Here is a 23,945-nt window from a genome sequence, read left to right on the forward strand (position 1 = left end):
GCCTGATGGCAGACACCTGGAGTGGGGTGTGGGCATATGTAGGTGGGTACACCTGGGCTGAGACTGGGCCTATAAGGGCGGCATCACAGGGAATGGAACCAGCAGGAAGAGAGTAAGAGAATGAAAGAGAAACACAAGAGCGGGAACGGGACCACAAGAGTGAAGATTCGCCCAGGGCTAGGAGGCCTGCCAGCCTCCTGCCCCCACCCCCCTGCCTGCCATGTATCATGGTAAAATCCCAATAAAACCCTGAAAAAGCCACCAAGGGTTCCAGGTCTCTCTCCTTTACCTGTCTGCTCAGATCGTAGAGATCCTGCCCTGTTCCCTTCCGCTGCTACACTTGCATAGATGCAAAAAGGCAGAAAGGGCTGCCCCGAGGGGGACAGGTTTGCTGTGAGAGGTCTGCTGCTCCATGTGTGTGGTTCCCTGGCCGGGGATCGAACTTGTGCTGCAGTGGCTACAGAGAGCTTCATAGGTTGTGTCTTGGGCCCTCGCACCACCAGGGAGGGCCCACCTCCCCCTCCCCCAGAAGGTGCTGTTTTGTAACCATGCATTAAGTACAAAAGCATGGCTCCTGGATGCCTGCAGAATGGTGATCAGGGAACTCAAGAGTGACACAGGTTGTGTGTTTTGGAGTCAACAAGATGCTGCTTCCTACCATGTGACCTTGAGCACATTACTTAACCTCCATGAGCTTTAGTTTTCTCCTCTGTAAGTAGAATAAAACCCACCTCAATGGAGCCTCCCTGGTGGTGCAGGGGTTAAAGAAACAGCACTATCAAGCTATTGCCAGCCACTGCGGCATGAGTTCCAACCCAGCCAGGGATCTAACCCACAAGGCGCAACAGACCTCTCCTGTCTCACCTGCTGCTCCCCAGTTCTTCTCCAGATATTAGTTCCTTAGTTTGTTAATTCTGAAAGTTGGACTGGATGTCCTTTAAGAGCCTTTCCAACTACACCATTCCAAGATGCCGCTATCATAGGCAACCCTTTAGCCATGTTAACAGGATTTAGGAGTCAGACATATACATTAAGTTGCCCAATGAATATATATTTATCACAGTTCCCATTGCGTGCAGGTGTATCCATCTAAATAAATTGTAGTGTTGGGCCTCCCTGCTGGCGCAAGGGGTTTAAACACAACCTATGAAGCTGTCCGCAGCCACAGCAGCACAAATCAATCCCCGGCCAGGGAGCTACCCACATGGCGCAGCAGACCTCTCCTGACTCGCCCACTGCTCCCCTCAGCAGTGTACTTCATCAGTCTGCCTGTTCTGCTCCCCACTCTGTCTCTGGTGAATCCTCTCACCCTCCCCCACCTCTGGCCTGCACCCCAGTTCTTGTATGCATAAATAAATCTTTTTAAAAAAATAAAAATAAACTGTAGCGAGAACTACCATCTCCAAATCCAGTTTTCTCTGTTCAGCAGAAATCTTCTCGCCAAGCTTAGCTCACGCGCCTCAGACCAAGATCACGTGCGACTAAGCACGTGACTCCACCGCAGGGCGTTGCTATGGCGCCCAACTGGTCCAATCGGAAGTGGTCCTCGAAAATTACTTTCCCAGGACCCTTGCATTTGAAAAACAAAGAGTAGCATTTTGTTTTTCAGGAAATAAACTCGTAAGTAGAAATACAATTAGACCCTCGCTCTACGCAGAGCGAACAACGCTCACCTCCGGGAAGAGGTGCGTCCCCTCCAGCCCCCGGGGAAGTGGAACGGAACCAAGAAGCTCCGGGCACAGGTTCTCCGGGAGCGCTTTTCCCGAACGGACCAGTCCCCCCGCGCGGGGTTGCCGTGGAGACGGAGCGAGGTGTTTAGATGCTGAGACCCGCCGAGGCCCGGCCTGCGCTGCCTGTCTGCAGAAGGGGCTCACAGGACCGACGCCAAGATGGTTAGTGGCTCTGAACTTGGGGGGCTGGTGCTGGAGATCGGAGGCTCCCAGCACATTTCTGTGTTAAGTCTAAGAGTGTCAGGTCAGCCGTGTTGACACAGGCAATGGGGATGCAACTGTAGGTAGGTAGACGCTTTTTTCCCCTCCTAATTCTCCGTTGCCCCACACCTGAGCTGCTTGTGTGACGGGAGCAGAACGAGGGGAGGGTGAGACGACAGAAACTGCGCGAAAGCATCTCGTACTGTGCTCTCATGGAAGAAGATAAACAAGTTGGGAGTAACTGGCTCAGCTCAAGTATAAGGAGGGTGGGGTAGCCCTTATGGTAAAATATCTGTTATAAAGAGTTTGACTACGTTTCCCTGGGATTCGTTGTTAAGGATTTGACTTGTAAATCCTGGAACTGACGCTCTCTCTCGCGTTAATTTGGACCGCTGGAATTGAATCGAATAACTGCCTTTGTTGTTTTTTCACAGATGCTTTCAAGGGCCAAACCTGCAGTAGGCGGGGACCTACCAAACACTGACAAAAGAAAGAAGAAAGGTAGGAAGATTCCAAAACTAGAGGAGCTACTTTCACAAAGAGATTTCACTGGAGCAATTACCCTGTTGGAGGTAATGTCTGAAGAATGTTGCTTCTTAGGTTAATACCAGAATATAGATGAATGCTGTTTTCTATGATAGCGGAAAAAGCAGGTGTGTTCTGGGGATTGTTCGAAGAATCACCTGTAAATCTAGTAAGACACTGATTCAAGATTCCAGGATAGTTCAAACCTGATTAGGGATTAACTAAAAAGAGAAATTTGTTTCCTGAAGGGCACTTGTAATGATGTCTAGTCTTTTTTTTAAAAAAGATTGATTTATTTATGCATAAAAGAACTGGGGTACAGGTCAGGGGTGTGGGGGCAGTGAGAGGATTCACCAGAGACAGAGTGGGGAACAGAACAGGCAGATTGACTGAAGTACACTGCTGAGGGGAGCACCAGGCAAGTCAGGAGAGGTCTGCTGTGTCATGTGAGTAGCTCCCTGGCCAGGGATCAAACTCCTGCTGTAGTGGCTGTGGACAGCTTCATAGGTTGCATCTTAACCCCCTGTGCCATCAGGGAGACCCAATGTCTAGTCTTTCAGGTGGTCTAGTCTTTTCAACTAAAAATAAGGAAGGAGATTTAATACAGTGTCAGTTCATGCATTATTTTATTCTAACCTCCGACTGATTTATGGTTTATTCCTATTATATGTTGTACAGTTGTCATCAGATTTAAATCTACATGCTTATAGTTTAAACATTATATCCTCAGAAAGTATTTCATACATCAATGGCAGTAGTTATCAACTTTTTTTTGAGGATTTATCTATTTATGTATACAAGAGCTGGGGTGTAGGTCAGAGGTGTGGGGCAGGATGGTGGGAATGAGAGGATTCTCCAGAGACAGAGTGAGGAGCAGAACAGATAGACTGACTGAAATACACTGCTGAGGGGAGCAGTGAGCAAGACAGGAGCGGTCTGCTGCAACATAGGGCTTAGCTCCCTGGCCATGGATTGAACTTGTGCTGCAGTGGCTGCCAATAGCTTCACAGGGCTGAGACTTAACTCCTTGTTCCACCAGGGAGGACTTCCCCCCCATTTCCCCCCCCCCCCCCCGCCGCCCCAGTTCTCAATTTTTTACATGCATCAGAATCTCCTAGGGCACTAATTAAAATGTGTAGTTCTGAGCTCCCTCCCTCAGTATTATTCTTTTTTAAAGATTTATTTATTTATTTATACAAGCACTGGGTGCAGTCAGAAGCGCGGGAGAGTGAGAGAATTCACCAGAGTCAGAGCGGAGAGCAGAGCAGGCAGACTGACGAAGTACACTGCTGAGGGGAGCAGCAGGCGCGGCAGGAGAGGTCTGCACACCATGTGGGACCCTCAACCGGCGGCTGGGGATCGAACTGGCTCTGCAGAGGCTGCGGGCAGCTTCGCAGCCCAGTGCTCAACTGCTGCGCCACCAGGGGAGGCCCCTCGGTATTATTCTTTACTGAAACAGTTCACAGTGGTGCTCAGGAGTCTGCATTTTAGGTAGGTAGTCTGAGTACTTCTTAATTAGATGGTTCAAGGACAAAACTGCTTTGTTGGAAGCATATGTTAGAAGACAATGAAGGGGTACACTTCTCACTTTGACAGCAAGACTGGTTGTGTTTTGCCATAATCGTTTCTCCAAAGCACTACTCCAAGGGGATGATGGTAAGCAAAATAAGTCAGAAGGAGAAAGACAAATGCGGGATGATTTCACTCATATGTAGAATATAAAGAAACAAAACAAAGGAATGACAAAACTAAACCAAAACAAGTCCTAGAAGTCTGGCTGCAGACTTGGGGCTGTTAAAGTGGGGAGGTGTGGAGTGGAGAGTGGGGGTAGGATGGTAACATACATTTGAAGAGGAATGAACCTGTTACCCTATAACATGTACAGTGTTATAAACCAATGTTACCTCAATAGAAAATAATACAATTTTTTAAAAAAAATGCACAACTCTGGCCATGTGGAGCCAAATCTACCTGTAATAATTGTTTTATTGAGTTTTGTATATCTTTTTCATTCTTTTGCTTATTGTCCTATGTTTCCTACTAGTGCTATGGTATTGAGCACTAGATAAAAAGGGTTTGCTTTTTTAAAATTCATCTTTAAAGTGGGGGAGTTGACTTGGAAAAATATTCTGGCTCTGTAAATCAGTGAGCAGGGCTTCCCAAGTGATTCAGGGGTTAAAGACATAGTGTTATCAGGCTATCGCCAACCACTGCAACATGAGTTCGATCCCTGCCCAGGGAGCTAACCCACATGGCGCAGCAGACCTCTCCTGTCTCGCCTGCTGCTCCTCTCAGCAGTGTGTTTCAGTCTATCTGCCTGTTCTGTTCCCCACTCTGTCTGTAGTGAATTCTCTCACCCCCTACACCTCTGGCCTACACCCCAGTTCTTGTATGCATAAATAAATAAATCTTTAATAAATAAATAAATCAGTGGGCAGAGTGGTAGCTATGTATATGTCTAATTCTTCTCAGTCTCCGTTTCTCTTCTCTCTTTTCTTTAAGGAGGTGACCACATTTTCCTTATTGTGTAATCTCACACTGCCTTTCAGCTGTCAGGGAGCCTGTGCTTGTGCTCACTGCTTACATTCTTAGCTAGCCAAAGTACCATGATGTATGGCAATGGGAAGTGTCATGGTTTAGGCTGAGGCTGTCTCATGAGTTCTCCTGTGGTTGCAAAGAACTCCTGGGGCAAATTCAGAGTAGGATTTATTTTATTTTTTTTTTTTCAGAGGAGGATTTAAATGAGAATTTCTCCAGACTTAAGGCACTGTACTCATAGCATTTGGTGAGATGAGGATTCCTAGTTATGGAGTCAGCTGTAGGAGTGACTATCCCAGACAAGACAGTGCCAGTCTTCATCTTGTGATGGCCAAGGCACCCAGTGTTGTGTAGCCATGATCTGTAAATATGGGTGACTTGCTATTTAACCTTTCACCTTTGTTTTTGATTTATCACTCTGTAAAGTGAGAAACTTTAACTTTACCATGGTAGTTCGGGGTCTTTCAAAGGCTCAGTCCTTTTCTCTCAAACAGAACTGTTCTTCTGTTGACTGAGGAATTCATAAATATTTGTTCACAGTGGATATGAATGCGGACATCTTCTGAAACATCCATCACTCTTGCAGGCTCTCTTTTTTTTTTTTTTTAAGATTTATTTTATTTATTTATACAAGCACTGGGTATAGTCAGAAGCGCGGGAGGGTGAGAGAATTCACCAGAGCCAGAGCAGGGAGCAGAGCAGGCAGACTGACGAAATACACTGCTGAGGGGAGCAGCGGGCGGGCGGCAGGAGAGGTCTGTGCGCCATGTGGGACCCTCCTCCGGTGGCTGGGGAGCAGCCGGGATCGAACTGGTGCTGAAGAGGCTGCGGGCAGCTTCGCAACCCAGCGCTCAACTGCTGCGCCACTGGGGAGGCCCTCTTGCAGGCTCTCATAAATCTGTTCAAGGGTATAGATGATGTAATAGCTTATGGTGTCCTCAGTGAAAATTGAACCTGCGAGTACATGTATGTGTGTGCTGATGAGACAGGTTGTAGTATGAGGCTGGATGCCCCATGGTGAGAATGTGGACCTACTTCAGGCCACCACCCCCGCACTTACTAGCTGTGTGGCCTTGAGTTCATTGTGAAATCTCTCTAATCTTCAGCTATTTGGTATTAAGTAACAAAACATAATTGTTTTGTTCCTTAAATATCACCCAAAATTCTTAGGAGGATGACTCTTCTTAAGTACCTTCTCTAAGTAAGGTTTAGTAAATACAGGAAAATTAGCATGGACTACTTTAAAGTATAAGTTTCTGTGATAATTAGAAGATAACTACTGAGTTCTAAATATATGCATATTTAGAAAAATTCTATAAGAACACAATTAAATTGGATATTATTTTGTTTCTGTTACTTGTGATTTTCCATTGTTCATCAGCAAGTTAACATAGCATATTTTAAAAGAAGAGTTTACTATTCAAAGGTTTCCATGATTTCTTTTTTCATGAAATTTTAACCTGAAGTTCAAACGTCATGTTGGGGAACAAGAAGAGGATACCAGTTTGTGGATTGGATACTGTGCCTTTCATCTGGGTGACTATAAAAGAGCTTTGGAGGTTAGTTTTTAAAAATCACATCAGAAGCGTTTTGGAAATGTCTTTAAACTTTGATTTGTTTTTAAGCATTATATATGCATGGTAAAATTCAAACAATACAGAAGGGAACAAAGTGAAAAGACATAAAGCTACCCTGTCTGCTCTCCTCAATCTTACTTATTTGTTAACAGAGACAACCACTAGCTTTTTTCTGATACATTGCTTCAGAAATGCAAATATGTTCAAATATATACATCTTGTTTATATATATATATATATATATATATATATACACACACACTAATTATATATGTTTGTGTTTATATAATTATATATATTAATGAGATTATGCTTCACAAGACAGGAAAAATGAACTACTTTGTAAAAATATTGTCTTGAGTCTTTTATCAAAGTTTTTAAACATGGGAAAGATTATATTATTTTTATATTTTTGCAAGTATAGTTTTGAAACTTGTTTCTCTTGGTCATTCAAAACCCTACCTTGCTGGCAGCTCTCCTGCCTGCTTGTATCTGTGCCAGCATCCTCTCTCAGTAAAGCTAACCCTTATTTTTGGCTGGGGCTGGGAGGTAGAGGGAAACTGCCTAGCTAATAAGTAAGCTACAGAATTGTGTATGTACATAAAATTACAGATGCCTTTATGTCAAGCAATTTTTAATTCACAAATGAAATTGCTTAAACATTTTCCACATGTTCTTACTTCCAACATGTAGTCTAAGGCTATTTGATTAAAGCTGTGTGACTGAAATGAAAGTCTCCACCATAAGGTAAGAAGGAGCTGAGATGAAGAGTAAAAACAAAATTAGGGAAGGAAAAGAAAGGGTAAAGAGGACTAAACAGGGGCTGGCGGTCTTTGTGAAAGGTGTAGGCGAAAAGAGAGTAACCCAAATGTGTAGGAAAAAGAAACAAAGGCCTCTGGCAAAGACAATAGAAAGAGTATGAAAATGTCTTTGACAAAATGAATATCACAAAGTGTCCCCTTGGCAGGAAAGAAATACCTTTTTAAAATGTAAGCCAAATAAAACCAAAAAAACAATTAGAATCAAGTGAAATTAGTAGTTACATTTCATTTCTGCTGTTTGTTAGCCCATGCCAGAGTTAGAGAGGGCAAACAAGAGTAAAGTTAGTGGGATAACAGCCTTGCATGGGTGAATTGAGCTTTAGCTTCAGTGTTTAACCTTATAGGTAGAGAATAGTTGAGCATATAGGATCCTCTAAATGTGTAGCCACCCAGGATAGAAGAACGGCCATCGATTACTGTCAAAATGAAATCACTGCTTAATATATATTTCAGGAATATGAAAATGCAACCAAAGTGGAAAATTGCAACCCTGAAGTCTGGGTGAACTTAGCCTGTACCTACTTTTTTCTTGGAATGTATAAGCAAGCCGAAGCAGCTGGATTTAAAGGTAAAATGGATGCTTTTGATACTCAGTATCCATCAAAATCTCCATCCAACACTGGAGATTTTAAGTTACTTAATTCCTTTTCCTATTGAGGAAAAATTATGACACTGGAAAGTTGTTTAATTAGAAAGATTAAAAAATACCTTTACTCTTCAAAAAATATTGGATTTGAGCAAATTTATGTTTATAGTTGATCGTAGTGGTGTCTACACCCCCGAGTCTCCACTCACCAACCTCTCCAGAAGCCAAAAAGCAGAAGGATGAGAGAAGAAAAAGGCCAAGTATCCTTTGTAGGCCCCATCATGGTAGGATATTCTTGCTGTAGGTACAAGTGGAGTTTGTTATTCAAGTTTATATGGCTGTAGATTTTATAGCTGCTTTTCCAGCTTCTGAGTGAGGAGACAAGTCTTTTCAGCTTGAAGATTCCAGACTTCTTCCCTTCGCTTTATTTGTTGTGATAGTTAATTTAGGAAATCTGCACGCAAATTTATAAATAAGAGTAGGACAAAGAAGGAGATTTGGGAGGAGAGATTAAGAATAGTTACAATACTTAGAATCAAATTAAATTCAAAGAAATTTGAGAAAGCATGCAAGGGAATGTTTATTAGGAAATTATTAGGTAGAATGCATACAGGGAAGAATTCCTAGCAAATTAACTGATATATACAGATTTAGAAAGAAGTCCAGCTCAGATTCAAGGAAACTTGAAGTCTTTCATATTTTTAGGCTTTATACCTTTTCATGAATTAAAAAAATAGTTCCACTAATTAAAATAATTTGAAGAAAAGAATTGGTATGCTAAATAAAGTGCATTTATAGTCTGCAGGACTCTTGGACAAGCTAGGTTTTTATCCTGGATTTCACTGTCATTCCACACAGCTTTTCCTTCCCGAACAAGTGCTTTTCCTTTCTTGCAAGCTGAAGAACCACATTGTCAGTAGTTCTCAATTCTTTGATGTGGAAAGGGAGACAGTCTCTTTGCCTCTTACAATGTTAAACAGCTAAAAGAGGAGATGAGATGAAGAAGACAGTTGTTAAGGGGTATACAGTGCCTATTTGCTGCACACACCTCATTGCAGTTTGCCTGCTTATTCAAATCTTTCTTAATTTGTACCCGGATTGTTTCTTATATACTAGTATAGCTTTCCCTAATTTAAGTTAGTCTCATGTTTTAAGCTTAAGTTACTTAAGCTCATGTTTCTAAGGCTTTTCTGTGTCCAGAATGTTGTTAGATATAAAGAAGGTGATCCAGATACTAGTTTTCTTTCCATATTTTTTTTCTTTTCTGTGCATTGAAGTATGACTTCTTACTATCTGAGACTACAAGGGAAATTTGAAACTTGAAAGGTCTTAAATCTTTTTGCTTGGCTACCTCTTTCAGGGTGACATATGCTAAAAGATCTGTGGACTATAGCCTGGGCTAGTATTTAGGGGAATATGGCAGTCTAGTTGTGGAAAAGCAATTTCAGAAGGAATTTATAAAAATTTACAAAATACAGGGAATTTACAAAAATACAGGGAACAACTAAATGAGAGTGGATTCATACACACCTTGAGATGACCACAACCATCTATTTGCAGTCTTTGGTTTAGTATGTGAACAGCCTGGCAGTAGAATGCTGGCATAACTGTGTGGAGTTCTGTGCTGTGAATTGCCCTGACAGAATCAAGTAAAACAGTGGTGGGAAGAACAAAATCTTGCAACCCTTCTCTTCTGGTTCTTGATGATACAACTGCAGGTGGAGATCAGACTATGCTGTAGCAGAGACGTATAGGTAAGGACTTGGGAGGATTTATCTGAGTCTCATGTCATTCCTGCAATGGAATAATGAAGCAGAACAAACTAGGGGACCAGGATTGACCCAGTTGGTGGATCCTTAGCCCAGAGATTGCTGGAAATGCAACTTAAAAGCAGACACATTGTGAGAAACAGCAGTGACAGGATGTATTTACATAGGGAGTGAGAAAAGGGGGCCTGGGGGGTCAGGGGGCGGGTAAAAGAAATTATTAGCTGTACAACCCTACCCCAGATAGTGTCTGTTGAGCAGAAACCCAGCTCCAAGCCAAAGCAAGCTGGGGCTTCTCCACATCACCCCTAAAAAATCACCAGTGGTTTAATTGCCGAGGCACCAGCTATTTAGCTGCCAAGCCCTAACTGTTTTATGCTGCCAAACTCCAGTCCCATGTGGAGTACACCATAGGGTGGAGTCCAGAAAAGCTCCGCCTTCTGCTCTAGAGTTGTCTATGAGCGCCACCCACTGGCTCAGAGGTTACTCCTCACGTCCCTGCACTCAGACAATTGAGTTCTTTAATAAACAATTTGGATTTTTTTCCAGCTCCAAAAAGCCGACTTCAAAACCGCCTTCTCTTCCACCTGGCTCACAAGGTATTTATACTCTCATTTCACACTTTATACTTTTAAAATATTTTTCTTTTTCTTCTTGTTACCAACAATACTGAAATATAACTCAAAATTCTTATTAATGGCATTGTTAGAGTAGATGATATATAGGTTTATAGGATTTTCTCCCCCATCACTTTTTTTTTAAGATTTATTTTTATTATTTATGCATACAAGAACTGGAGTGCAGGGGTGAGAGAATTCATCAGAGACAGAGTGGGGAGCAGAACAGACACATCCACTGAAATACACTGCTGAGGGGATCAGCAGGGAGACAGGAGAGGTCTGCTGCGCCATGTGGGTCAGCTCCCTGGCCGGGGATCAAACTTGTGTTGCAGTGGCTGCAGATTGCTTCATAGTGCTGAGACATAACCCCTGGACCACCAGGGAGGCCCCATCACTGTTATTTACTGTATTCAAAATGTTAGATTTTAGTTCTTCTTAAACAGTAGTCACTTAAGTTTCGTTTGTTTCAACTATTATTTTCTCTTAGGAAACACACTCAGAGCCCCCGTGTCCTGACTCCTTGAATTAATCACATACTTTTCAGAATTGCCTTATAGCAATAAGGCTTTTTGATCATCATCATAAAATTTGAAACATAAAACTTTTTCAAATTATAAAAGTTGCAAGTTAATTCTATTAAGTAATAGAAATATAATTAAGAAATAATAGGAAATAACTTCTACCATACTACATTCAATCTTTTGGTCTATTATATCTCAGGATTATTTTTATAGGCATATTTAATATTTTTTGCTCATTTATTTATTTTGCAGAATGGCTCGTGTTGAATATGTATTTTTGTATTTTGCTTTCTTTTGCCTGCTTTTATACTATAAGCATATCCCCGAATCCCTAGTCTTCAGAACCATGACTTTTTAACTTTTACTTAAAGATAGTTCTGGGCCTCCCTGGTGGTGCAGGCAGTTGAGCGTAGCACTGTGAAGCTGTCCGCAGCCTCTGCAGTGCCGGTTTGATCCTCGCCAGCCTCAGAGCAACCCACATGGTGTGGCAGACCTCTCCTGTCTTGCCCGCTGCTCTCCTCAGTAGTGTATTTCCGTCAGTCTGCCTGTTCTGTTACCCGCTCTGTCTCTGGTGAATCCTCTTACTTTCCCGCACATCTGGCCTGTACTCTGGTTCTTGTCTAAATAAAATAAATCTTTAAAAAGAAATAAAGATAGTTCTATTGCCAAGGATATGTCTCTAGGAGTTATTTTTTTTTTTAAGATTTAGTTTTATTTATTTATTTATACAAGCACTGGGTACAGTCAGAAGCGTGGGAGGGTAAGAGAATTCACCAGAGTCAGAGGTGGGGAACAGAACAGGCAGACTGATGAAATACACTGCTAAGGGGAGCAGCGGGCAGCAGGAGAGGTCTGCGCGCCATGAGGGACCCTCGCCAGTGGTCCGGGATCGAACCGGTGCGGCAGAGGCTGCAGGCAGCTTCGCAACCCAGCGCTCAACCACTGTACCACCAGGGAGGCCCAATCAGGAGCTATTTTCTTTCTTATTCTGAAGGAGAGGCAAAGCAGAAGACCAGGCACTAAAGAGAAGTCAGGCGACTATAGATACACAGCGGCTGAATGAGGAGTTCACGTCTATAATATAGGTATTGCTTTCTCTGACTGCAATATGAATCTTTACATGTCTTTTTCCACTCTCACAATTTTAGTTTAATGATGAGAAGAAATTGATGAACTTTCATCAGAATCTTCAGGATATCACAGAAGATCAACTCAGTTTAGCTTCTATCCACTATATGCGATCTCACTACCAAGAAGCTATTGATATTTATAAGCGGATACTGCTAGATAACAGGTCTGTGCCTTTTTATCCCCACCCACATCTCTGATTTTGTTAGTTTCCTCTGTAATTGGCTGGGAGGACCTAGTGTCTTATGGTGCTAAGTATCACCAGGTAATCACATCTGTTTATTCAGTAATCTGGTGAGAGTAAGAATCCTATTGTGTAGATCTGGGCTTTATCTGCACCTTTATTTCATTATCACTCTTTTATGGTACCTTTTTAGACTTTCTTTTCCAAATCATCCTGCCATGAAATTTTAATACCATGGGATACCATATATCTATCTGTGTACTCTAGGTATATCTATGCTTTATATGTTATATGAGTAGTTTCCCATTCCCCCCACCCCATGAGAATGAGTTTTTGTCCTTTTGCAGGTGATATCAGCCCTTTTTTGCGTGGTCTTGATCTATCATTCTCGGTGTTGTAGTCACATGGTGGGTAACTTGCTGAAAAAATTAGAAATAAACCATTCTGAAGAAATAATATCCCACCTTTACCACAGATCGCTTGGCGTATCTCCCAGATCCTAAATACATCGCATTCACTTCCCTTCCCTTCCCCTCTTTTGCCTTGCCTTCTCAGTGCCCTGCCCATTCCCAGTCGCCAAGTCTGCTGGCCTTGCCTGTCCAGCCTCTGAAAGGCGTGCGCTTGTGCTCAGCTATAGCTTATGTTTGGGTATTTTTAGTATCAACAGGTGGGAGTTGAACTTTTCCATCTCTCCTCTATTTATCATCTTTTATTTACTTACATCAAAACATCAAATATTAAAATAAAAAAAGATTGTACTGATTATATCTTGCCTTCTTTCCCCAACTGGTAAATTCATGTCCTCTTTGCCTTGTTGTATACTGGGGCCATTAAAAAGTGTTTGTAGTTTGACATTTCTGTGAAGTAGACTTACATTGTTAACCCTTAATTCTTTCATCTACTAGGGAATACCTTGCCCTCAATGTCTATGTGGCCCTATGTTACTACAAACTGGATTACTATGATGTATCTCAAGAAGTTCTGGCAGTTTATCTTCAGCAAATCCCTGATAGCACCATCGCACTCAATCTTAAGGCCTGTAATCATTTTCGCCTATACAACGGCAAAGCAGCTGAGGTAGAGGTGGAAATGTGTTTTGAGCTTACTTAATTCCTATTTAAATTACCATATACTTTACAGGTTATTCATGAAACTCATTATTTATAACTCTTGATTCAGTCCCTTTATCATTGTCAGTATGATTCTGTAACAACCTGATTGTATGAATATTTTATCAGATAGTCTAAAAAGAATGTTGACTTCTGAATTCTTGGTGTGTGTCTAATATATTGTACGTCATTTTAGCTAGATGCCTTCCTTTAGCTTAAATATGTGAAAACTAAGCATTTCGGCTTCTTCCTCTAAAATGTATTCGTGGCTCTGTGGTTGAATGTCACCTTTGTGTAAATCATGTTGGAAACCTCATGTACTCATCACTGTCTCCTTCATCTGTCATCTACCAGTTCCCATCAGCTCTGTGGCCTACCTCATCTGTCCAAAGCTAGACCTTGTTGGCTGTTGTTCCATCCCAGGGTTCCCTATCTCTTACATTTCTCTTCAGTTTTTTAAACAGTTACCCTGCCTCTTGTTCTTTCCAGTCCTTCTACTGAGTTTGTTACTTACACGATACATTCCGGTTACCATAACTTCGCATATACCTTTCTCATTTCCTGTAATGACTGCCTCTATTTGGTACACTGCAACTTCTCCTTTAAAATTCTCCTCAAAGATTAGATGGACAAATTCCTACAACTCTACAATCACCCAAAGCTAGATAAAGAAGAAATAGAACACCTAAACAGACCAATTACAATTAGCGAAATTGAAATGGTAATCAAAAACCTCCCCAAAAACAAAAGCCCAGGACCTGATGGATTTACAAATGAATTCTACCAAACATTCAGAGACGAATTAGTGCCTATCCTTCACAAACTCTTCCAAAAAATTGAGAAGGAAGGGACAATACCAAACACGTTCTATGAAGCCAACATTACACTAATACCAAAACCGAACAAGGACAACACAAAAAAGGAAAACTACAGGCCAATCTCCCTAATGAACACTGATGCAAAAATCCTCAATAAAATTTTAGCTATCAGAATCCAACAATGTATCCATAAGATAATTCACCACGACCAAGTTGGATTCATTCCAGGGGCACAAGGATGGTTTAACATCCGAAAATCAATCAACGTTATCCAACACATCAACAAAAAGAAATATAAAAACCATATGATAATATCAATAGATGCTGAGAAAGCTTTCGACAAAGTGCAACACCCATTCATGATAAAAGCCCTTGAAATTCTTGGGATACAAGGAACATACCTCAACATCATAAAGGCCATCTATGACAAGCCAACAGCCAGTATCATTCTCAATGGTGAAAAGCTGAAAGCAATTCCATTAAGATCTGGAACAAGACAAGGATGTCCACTCTCACCATTGCTTTTCAATATAATACTGGAAGTCCTAGCCAGGGCAATAAGACAAGAGAAAGACATCCAAGGAATCCAAATAGGAAAAGAAGAAGTCAAACTATCACTATTTGCAGACGATATGATATTATACATAGAGAACCCCAAAAACTCCACAGAAAAGCTAATTCAACTCATCAATCAGTTCAGTAAAGTGGCAGGATACAAAATCAACACGCAAAAGTCAGTAGCCTTCCTATACACAAACAATAAATCTGAAGAAGAAGAAATCAAAAAGACCATCCCTTTTGTTATTGAAACAAAAAAAATCAAATATTTGGGAATAAATCTAACAAAAGAGGTAAAGGACCTATACAAAGAAAACTATAAAACACTGTTAAAAGAAATAGAAGAAGACACAAAGAAATGGAGAGACATCCCCTGCTCATGGATTGGAAGAATAAACATTATTAAAATGGCCATCCTTCCAAAAGCAATATACAGATTCAATGCTATTCCAATCAAAATTTCAATGTCATTCTTCAAAGAAATAGAACAATTATTGATGAAATTCATATGGAATCACAAAAAACCCCGAATAGCCAAAGCTCTCCTGAAAAAAAAAGAAGGGAATGGAGGCATCAGACTCCCAGACTTCAAACTATACTACAAAGCCATAATCATCAAAACCGCATGGTATTGGAACAAGAACAGACATACAGACCAATGGAATCGAATAGAAAATCCAGAAATAAACCCACAGGTTTATGGTCAACTAATCTTTGACAAAGGAGCAAAGACTATGCATTGGAGCAAAGAAAGTTTGTTCAATAAATGGTGCTGGGAAAACTGGGTCGCTACATGCAAAAGAATGAAGCTTGACCACCACCTCACACCATACACAAAAATCAACTCAAAATGGATTAAAGAACTAGACATAAGACCTGAAACCATAAAATATATAGAAGGAAATATAGGCGAAACACTACGTGATTTGCACATCAAAGACATCTTTACAGACACATCACCCAAAGCTGTGATAGTGAAGGCAAAGATAAACAGCTGGGACTATATCAAATTAAAGAGCTTTTGCACAGCAAAAGAGACAATAACAAAAACAAAGAGAAACCCCACCAACTGGGAGAACATTTTTGCACCCAACACTAATGATAAAGGACTGATCACAAAAATCTGCAAAGAGCTGATGAGACTCAACAACAACAAAGAAAATAATCCAGTCAAAAAATGGGCAGAAGAGCTTAAAAGAAACTTCTCTGAAGAGGAAATGCAAATGGCCAACAGGCATATGAAAAAATGTTCAACATCACTTGTCATCAGGGAAATGCAAATCAAAACTACCATGAGATACCATCTTACACCAGTGAGAATGGCACATATTAAAAAAACTAGCAACAACAAATGTTGGCGAGGGTGTGGAGAAAAAGGAACTCTTCTGCACTGTTGGTGGGAGTGCAAACTGGTCCAACCACTGTGGAAAGCTGTGTGGAGATTTCTGGACCTACTAAACATAGAGCTTCCATATGACCCAGCAATTCCACTCCTAGGTATTTACCCAAAGGACACAGAAACATCAATTCCAAAGAACACCTGCACCCCTATGTTTATAGCAGCACTGTTTACAATAGCTAAGCTTTGGAAACAACCCAAATGCCCAAAAAGAGATGACTGGATCAAGAAGATGTGGTACATATATACCATGGAATATTACTCAGCATTCAAAAAAGATAAACACATGCAATTTGCTGCAACATGGATGGCGCTGGAAGGGATCATGCTCAGCGAAATAAGCCAAAAAGAAAAAGAAAAATACCGGATGGTCTCACTCATAGCAGGAATCTAGAAAACTTAAATAAGGGACCAGGAAAATGAATAACTATAAGAAAGTGAAAATCAAAATCAACAAAAAACTATGAACCAGAGACACTTTTAGGGGGGCGGGGGCGGGAGGGGAGGGATTGGGGTCAGAATGGGGGGCTGCAATTGTATGGGGAATATAACAATAAAATCTATAAAAAAAAAAATAAATAAAATGGAAATGTCACATGCAAAAAAAAAAAAATAAAAAAATAAAATAAAATTCTCCTCAAAGATTATCTCCAAGAGGCAATAGTGTGGACATTTTATAGATACCTAGAAATTAGCTAGTTCATAAGCACTGTGTAGGATGCTTTCTGTTAATTAATTTCACTGATAATTTTGTAGATAAAATCTGTTACAGCTCTCATTTTATTGGAAACAGAGAGAACACAGGAAACCATATATTATGACCCTTTTTATGTTAACATTTTACACACACACGTGTCTATACACATAAACATACATATAGATATAAGTAGATATATGGTTATATAGATAGACATCATGTTCAGCGCTGTATCTATATATCTTGCATGTAGATATTTTCAGGTTGACCCTATGCAGGGGGCCATGCAGGGGGCCATTACTTTAGTTGATGTCAGAAGCCACCAAAATGTAAAATTTCGGCATGTCTCAAAATATTAACACCCCATCATTGCCCCCCGAAAAAGTTCCAGCTGTTATCATGCCGCCCTGAAATAGGGAGAGGAGGAACAGAATTCAAACTAACAAATTAATGTTTTCAGAGCAAAATTTATTGTGAAAATGTAATAATAAGGAGCACGGCTAACCTGCTCACACTGACAGATCAGCTCCTTAGTGAACAGAGTTTAGTAGCTGAAGGAGAGAGACAGAGCAGAGAATACTTGCTCCCGTGCCTTATGTCAATAAAGGTGGTCAGTTGTGGCAAAAGAAATGCCCATCAATTAAATTGCTTAGTATACAATTGAGTCTATTTATGTATTATATAAAATACGTCTTGGATGTATTCCCTTTAACTAAAGAGTCCCCTGAGTCTGCCTATTTGGCAGGTTTCCTGCAGAAGCTGTAGGGGATACAGTGATTTCAGGACTGATCAGGGGAAGTATAGTATCATGCAGTGACAGTAGCACACACACTTTATTTGGGTGACTCTCTGACAGGTTGTTGTGTGGGGAAAGTCCATCACAGCATGTGACTATTCAAAGGCTGTGGCCTCCAGAATGGGAGGAGAGCAGGGTAACTCCCCGAGGTGGCCGGGGGTCAGGGGGGCAGAATGGACAGACAGCTATAGTGTTTAGGTATGTCACAGCAATGCAGTACAAAGTGTTTGGGTCAGATTCTGCTTGGGCTCTTTATAAAGGCAGTAGCTGCAAGGGGTCTTCACAGCCCTGAGGTTGATGGTATCTATGGCCAGCAGGGGCTAGGGGATGTTTGTGAGGTACACAAAACAGGTGAGTTCTTAAAGGCTGAAAATCTGCTTGTTTGGGCTACACTTAAAAACAATTAGATCTATAAAAATTTGGTGCCAAAAGACTTTTGAGCTAATGGGTCTCAGTTGCTTTGGGGAAATAAGCATTCTAGGGGCTAATATACAGTGGCTATTTTTGGTCCATTTATAAAACACCTGGCTGTTTAGTTATTCATTTTATTCATAGAATTTTATATTTCTGGTTCTTTCTTTTAAAAAAATCTTTTTGCAATTTCCTGTTTTCTGCTTTTGTACTCATCTTTTGTTTCCTTAAACACTGTCAGCATAATTGCTTTGTGATCTGAGGTTGTTAATTATAAAATTTTTGTGTGCTTGATTCTGTTTTCTCTTGTTTCTCCTGGCTCTCCCTCATAAAGACTAGGTTCTTTATATATCAGGTTATTTTTGTGTCTTCAATACAATATTTGAAAAATTACTTAAAGGGATAAATTCCTTATCAGGATAAGTGAAGACCTGCAATGACGACACTACTCTCCCTAAGTGAGGGCATTTGCGAGTAAAGTGAAAATAATCAAGGATCTAGTTATTTTATCCATAAAAGTTTAACTACCTTGTGATAGAAGTAGGAAAAGGAGGAGAGAAGAATTACTCAAAAGTGTAGTTTGGCAATGTAGGAATAACAGAAACCTGAGGTGGGTAGTAAATGAGTGTAGGGAAGACACTGTGGACCACTGTTCTAAGGGAAGATGGGAGGGGAGAAGAATAAAAAAGAACTGATATATTCAATAAGTAACCAGAGGGGAGAAGGTATTTTAATTGTGTTATGTAAAAAAAAAAAAAAAGGAAGTTCAGCAATGGGGAGTGCTCTGACCACTCCAGACTTAAGTGGAATGGTCAGATTGAAAAATCAACCTCAATGATTAAAATGTAACTCTATTATTACCTTTGGTCCTGAAAGAAGACTAACTCTAGAAGTCTCCATCAGTTTCAAACTGCTTTTTGCAAGGTTCAAGTCACTTAATGTTTATAGGCCTCAGTGTTCTTATCTGTAAAATGAGGGTAATCATTATGATGACAATTTCTTAGAGTCCTAATGAACAAATAAAATAGCTTGTTAAATTCTTTGTAAATTATAAATCATTGTGCAAATATGTTGTGTAAGAACTATATACACTTGCCACTTTCATAAGCCTTTCCGTTTTCAATTTCAGGCAGAACTCAAAAGTTTGATGGACAACGCTTCTTCATCCTTTGAATTTGCTAAAGAACTCATCAGGCACAATCTGGTGAAAATAATTTCCTGTCTTTTTAAATTTATATTGAGGTTACAGTGTATAAATTTCAGGTACACAGTATTGTAATTCAGTTTCTGAATATCCCATGTTATAATCTCCACCAAAAATCTAATTTCTCTCCGCTGCCATACAATTGACTCCCTTTACCCAGTTTGCCAACTCTTCCCTCTTGTAGTTTCTTGACTGACTTGAATCCTCTCCTACTTTGCAGCTTCACATCAGTTAGAAAGATTAATGAGGGGAGATAGCTCAGCAAACATTTCTTTACCCCACCTTGCTGTGGAGGAAAGGAAATGAGGTTAAGTACTGAAGTACTCCCAGCTGCCCCCCAGGAATCACAGGCAGCAGGAGGGGTTACTACACAAACAAGCAGCGATCCCAAGAGCAATGAAGACTGATATTCCTTAACTTTGCTGATTTAAGAGAAGAAACCAGGACAGTTGAAGGGCAAGGGAAACAAATTCTTGCAAAGAAAAAATACTTGGCAGCTATTAATGTGTACAACTTAGTCATAAGACTAATACGATTCCACTATTGTATTTGAATTGGGCTGCTTGCCACCTAAAATGAAAAACTTACACTAAACCTCTAAATATTCTTCTCAGGCCCTAAAATTATTGACACCAAGTAACGCAAGAATGAAGGCACATACACGACATAGAACAGCATTCTGTCAACTAGAGTTATGTAGAGCTACAGGATTATAAAGTTGCACTTAAGATTGGTTCCACTCAAAATTTTTCAAAAGGATACTGAAAAGATTAGGAGTATAATTCAAGAAATAGAACTAAAATTGATAATGACTAGGAATTGTTTTAAGTGTTTCCAAAATAGGCATTAGGAATCTTTGAACATGTAGTGGCTGATTTGCAGAATCACCTTCTCTTTAGCACTCTAGTGCTACAAAGTCAAAATATTACAAATTTATAGAAAATGAAAAAAAGATGCATCCTTGCAAAGACTAACCAAGTACCAATTATAATAATTATGGTTCCAGGGGTTGAATATATCCAGTAAACACAAAGTTCCTTGTCACACAGAATTTATGATCAGGTGGGTGTAACAAAAGACATACAAAGAAATGCAAACAATATAACAGGACACACAAAGAAGTACATAAGACAAAACGTGATTATGAAGCATTTATAAGACTGGTAATGCAGGTAGGTTTCAGGTAGAGTAAAACAATGAACGACTTAAATACAGCAGGGCTATTAATAGAAGGATCAAAATCAGGGAAAAAAAGAGAGGTGGTAAGAAGCACCAAGAGTTTTCAATAATTAATTCAGTGAATCATGAAAGTTCTCCAGACATGAACTGATTCTGAGCACTATTTTTTTTTTTTATAGAGGCATGTTTTTTATTTATTTATTTATTATTTTATTTGTTTGTTTATACATGCACTGGGTACAGTCAGAAGCGCGGGAGGGTGATTGAATTCACCAGAGCCAGAGCAGGGAGCAGAGCAGGCAGAAGCACTGAAGCACACTGCTGAGGGGAGCAGCGGGCGGCAGGAGAGGTCTGCGCGCCATGTGGGACCCTCCTCCGGTGGCCGGGGAGCAGCCGGGGATCGAACCAGCACTGCAGAGGCCGTGGGCAGCTTCGCAACCCAGCGCTCAACCACTGCGCCACCGGGGAGGCCCATGAGCACTATTTTTTAATTGGATATCAGATAACTCTTTTTAAGTGGCAGCCTCAGACATTTCCACTCACAAATGTATTTGTACTTGCTGCCATTATAACATAGTTTCTCTTTCTGTAGGTGGTTTTCCGAGGAGGTGAAGGAGCTTTGCAGGTTTTACCTCCCCTGGTTGATGTCATTCCTGAAGCAAGGCTAAACTTAGTGATTTACTACCTTCGTCAAGGTAAGAAAAATTGGTCTTGGTCTTGCTTGTAATGAGATATTTTAGAACATTTAATCTCTTATTGAACTACTTGCTTAACTTTTAAAATCCATAATATTTCCAAAACATATTTGCAGCATTTTCATAGGACAGAACAAATTTATTTGGTATTTATTAGTTGTGCCTTTTCTCTTAATTCTTTCTACTCTTTTGGTGCTTCCAACCGTCTTCCTTATTCTTTTTTTTTTTTCCTATTCTTTTTTTCTTTTGTTCTCTACTTGTTCTATTTCAGTTCCCCATTATTTTCCCTCCCCTTATCTTCTCTCTTTTTTCAGTGTTCCCCTAGTCACATTTTCCCAAGTATTTCTTTTTGTCATTATTTGTATTTTATTTGCTCTGTTTTCCCATTTCTTTGTACCTTTGGCTTTTAATTAGAAATATGATTCAACAAGAATGTGGTATTTATTACCCCTAATTAAGGTTGAAGTTGTTAGACACATGTCTAAAGCAGTCTTTTATCTACCAGTGTGAGTGCAGGGCACAGCTACCATGCATCGGTGGTGGCACTCTGCCATGGACTCGGACTAACAGTGTGGGCCTTTTTAGGTGCATGGTAGAAACCAACCAGACAACATATTCCTCATCGAGGAAAATGTAAGTGTTTATTAAAATAAGAACATGAACTTGCAAACAGTTCTCTATTTGACCTATAAGCTCAAAGAAATATGCTTTTGGATAAAAGTTTAAAAAACATTTTATAAATTGATTTTTAGTATAAGAATTTTCAAACATAAACAAAGGTAGATATATAAACACCCTAGTCTTTATCTCAGGTTCACCAGTTTTCAAGATATTCCCTATCTTTTTTCATATATCCTCTTCCTCCTCTCTCTTGTTGCAGAAGTGTTTTTAAAGCAAACCCAAGACTCCATTTCACTGCTACATACTTAATATGTATATCTCTTTTAAAAAATGGTTGTCTTTTTTATATGACTACAAATCCATTGGTATATATATAATACCTGGTTCATTTTCTTAGCTTGTATTTTTTTAGGTGATTCATAACTTAATACGTGTTCCCTAAGGTTATTTGATTATCTTTAGGATAACTACTCAACTTTAACCTTGATGGAGAGGACAGATAAAGCAGATCAAATTTCCCACGAATGTTTGAGTACTGAAGGATCTTATCTTACAGGGACTGTTTGAGTGTGCGGGCATACAGTCTTAGTATAGCTACGTATTTCTTATATTTCAGATGATGTACAAGAGGCTTATAACTTAATTAAGGATCTGGAACCCACTACTCCTCAGGTACTTGAGAATGTGTTACATTTTTACTAACTAAGTTATGTTAAAAGTAGAACTTTGGAATGGTAGCTGGAAAGCATGTTAGAAAAGGTTGCTGGACTTTCCTATATACAGGAAAGTGTGTATATACTAATTTAGGATGGTATGTGAGACTTTTGTTATGAGAATAAATATTCTGGACTTTTTGATATATTTTTTTAAAGATTTCTTTATTTATGCATACAAGAGGTGGGGTACAGGCCAAATGGGCTCAGTGGTGGAGCCGGGGGTGTGTGAGAGGACTCACCTGAGACAGAGTGGGGAACAGAACAGGCGGACTGAAACACACTGCTGAGGGGAGCAGCGGGCGAGACAGGAGAGGTCTACTTCACCATGTGGGTTGCTCCCTGGCGGGCCAGGGATTGAGCTGGTGCTGCAGAGGCTGCGGATTGCTTCAGAGTGCGGTGCTTAATACCTTGTGCCACCAGGGAGGCCCAATTTTTTGATATTTTTCTTTTTTTTTTTAAACTTTTTTTTTTTTTATAGAGGCATGTTTTTATTTATTTATTATATTTGTTTGTTTTTGTTTTTGTTTATACATGCGCTGGGTACAGTCAGAAGCGCGGGAGGGTGAGAGAATTCACCAGAGCCAGAGTAGGGAGCAGAGCAGGCAGAGGGACTGAAGTACACTGCTGAGGGGAGCAGCGGGTGGCAGGAGAGGTCTGCGCACCATGTGGGATCCTCCTCCCGTAGCCGGGGAGCAGCCGGGGATCGAACCGGCGCCGCAGAGGCCGCAGGCAGCTTCGCAACCCAGCGCTCAACCGCTGCGCCACCGGGGAGGCCCTTTTGATATTTTTCAAGCTCCTTTATGTGTAGTCATTTTTACAAAAGGGCTGAAAAATACTGAAATATAGACTTCTTTTTTTTTTTTTTTTAAAGATTTATTTATTGATTGATTGATACATACATACAAGCACTGGGTACAGTCAGAAGCGCGGGAGGGTGAGAGAATTCACCAGAGCCAGAGCGGGGAGCAGAGCAGGCAGAAGGACCGAAGTACACTGCTGAGGGGAGCAGCGGGCGGCAGGAGAGGTCTGCGCACCAAGTGGGACCCTCCTCCGGTGGCCGGGGAGCAGCTGGGGATCGAACCGGCGCTGTAGAGGCTGCGGGCAGCTTCGCAACCCAGTGCTCAACCGCTGCGCCACGGGGAGGCCCGAAATATAGACTTCTGATGAAACAAACATCAAGGTTAGACACTTATGTTACTGATATAATTGTCTTGAACTTATCTTTCTCCCCCATTACATTGTCAGCTTGTTGTAGTCAGGGGCTGACTGTATTTTATTTCCTCTAGCACGCTAAGCTCATAATAGGCATTATACTTACTGAATAAAAAGACTGATTGAAAAATGTTTCAGAACCCATGAAGTTTAAACAAGTTTATTTCTCAAGTATATAAAAACTTTAGCATCTTTTTGTGCTATTCTTTCTATGAGTATTTTTATTAGCGCCCACATAAAATTGTTAAAGATGGTAGAGGGCATCGCTTAAATAATATATCATTTGAGGGCTTCTCTGGTGGCATAGGGTTAAAGTCTCAGTGCTATCAAGCT

The 23,945-nt window shown here is 40.5% G+C and overlaps 1 protein-coding gene across 4 annotated transcripts in view; it reads left to right on the plus strand.

Annotated features, from left to right (window-relative positions):
• Nucleotides 1-2,350: 2,350 nt before the first annotated feature.
• IFT56 (intraflagellar transport 56) overlaps nucleotides 2,351-23,945 on the plus strand; it is a gene marked incomplete at its 3' end in the record, with an annotated part of 37,645 nt that continues 16,050 nt past the window's right edge. For 2 of the 4 annotated variants that reach the window (XM_084229508.1, XM_084229509.1), the window contains exons 1-9: nucleotides 2,351-2,503; nucleotides 6,461-6,553; nucleotides 7,846-7,960; nucleotides 10,294-10,343; nucleotides 12,034-12,179; nucleotides 13,103-13,274; nucleotides 19,115-19,189; nucleotides 20,961-21,063; nucleotides 22,301-22,356. In XM_084229508.1, coding sequence (XP_084085634.1) covers nucleotides 2,366-2,503; nucleotides 6,461-6,553; nucleotides 7,846-7,960; nucleotides 10,294-10,343; nucleotides 12,034-12,179; nucleotides 13,103-13,274; nucleotides 19,115-19,189; nucleotides 20,961-21,063; nucleotides 22,301-22,356 — 948 coding nt within the window. In that variant the 5' untranslated portion in view covers nucleotides 2,351-2,365. The remainder of the gene's footprint in view (nucleotides 2,504-6,460; nucleotides 6,554-7,845; nucleotides 7,961-10,293; nucleotides 10,344-12,033; nucleotides 12,180-13,102; nucleotides 13,275-19,114; nucleotides 19,190-20,960; nucleotides 21,064-22,300; nucleotides 22,357-23,945) is intronic. The other 2 variants (XM_084229510.1, XM_084229511.1) reach the window with 2 other exon arrangements.

This window comes from Talpa europaea (genome assembly GCF_964194135.1).
Source record: "Talpa europaea genome assembly, chromosome: 3".
In the NCBI taxonomy this organism is placed as follows: Eukaryota; Metazoa; Chordata; class Mammalia; order Eulipotyphla; family Talpidae; genus Talpa; species Talpa europaea.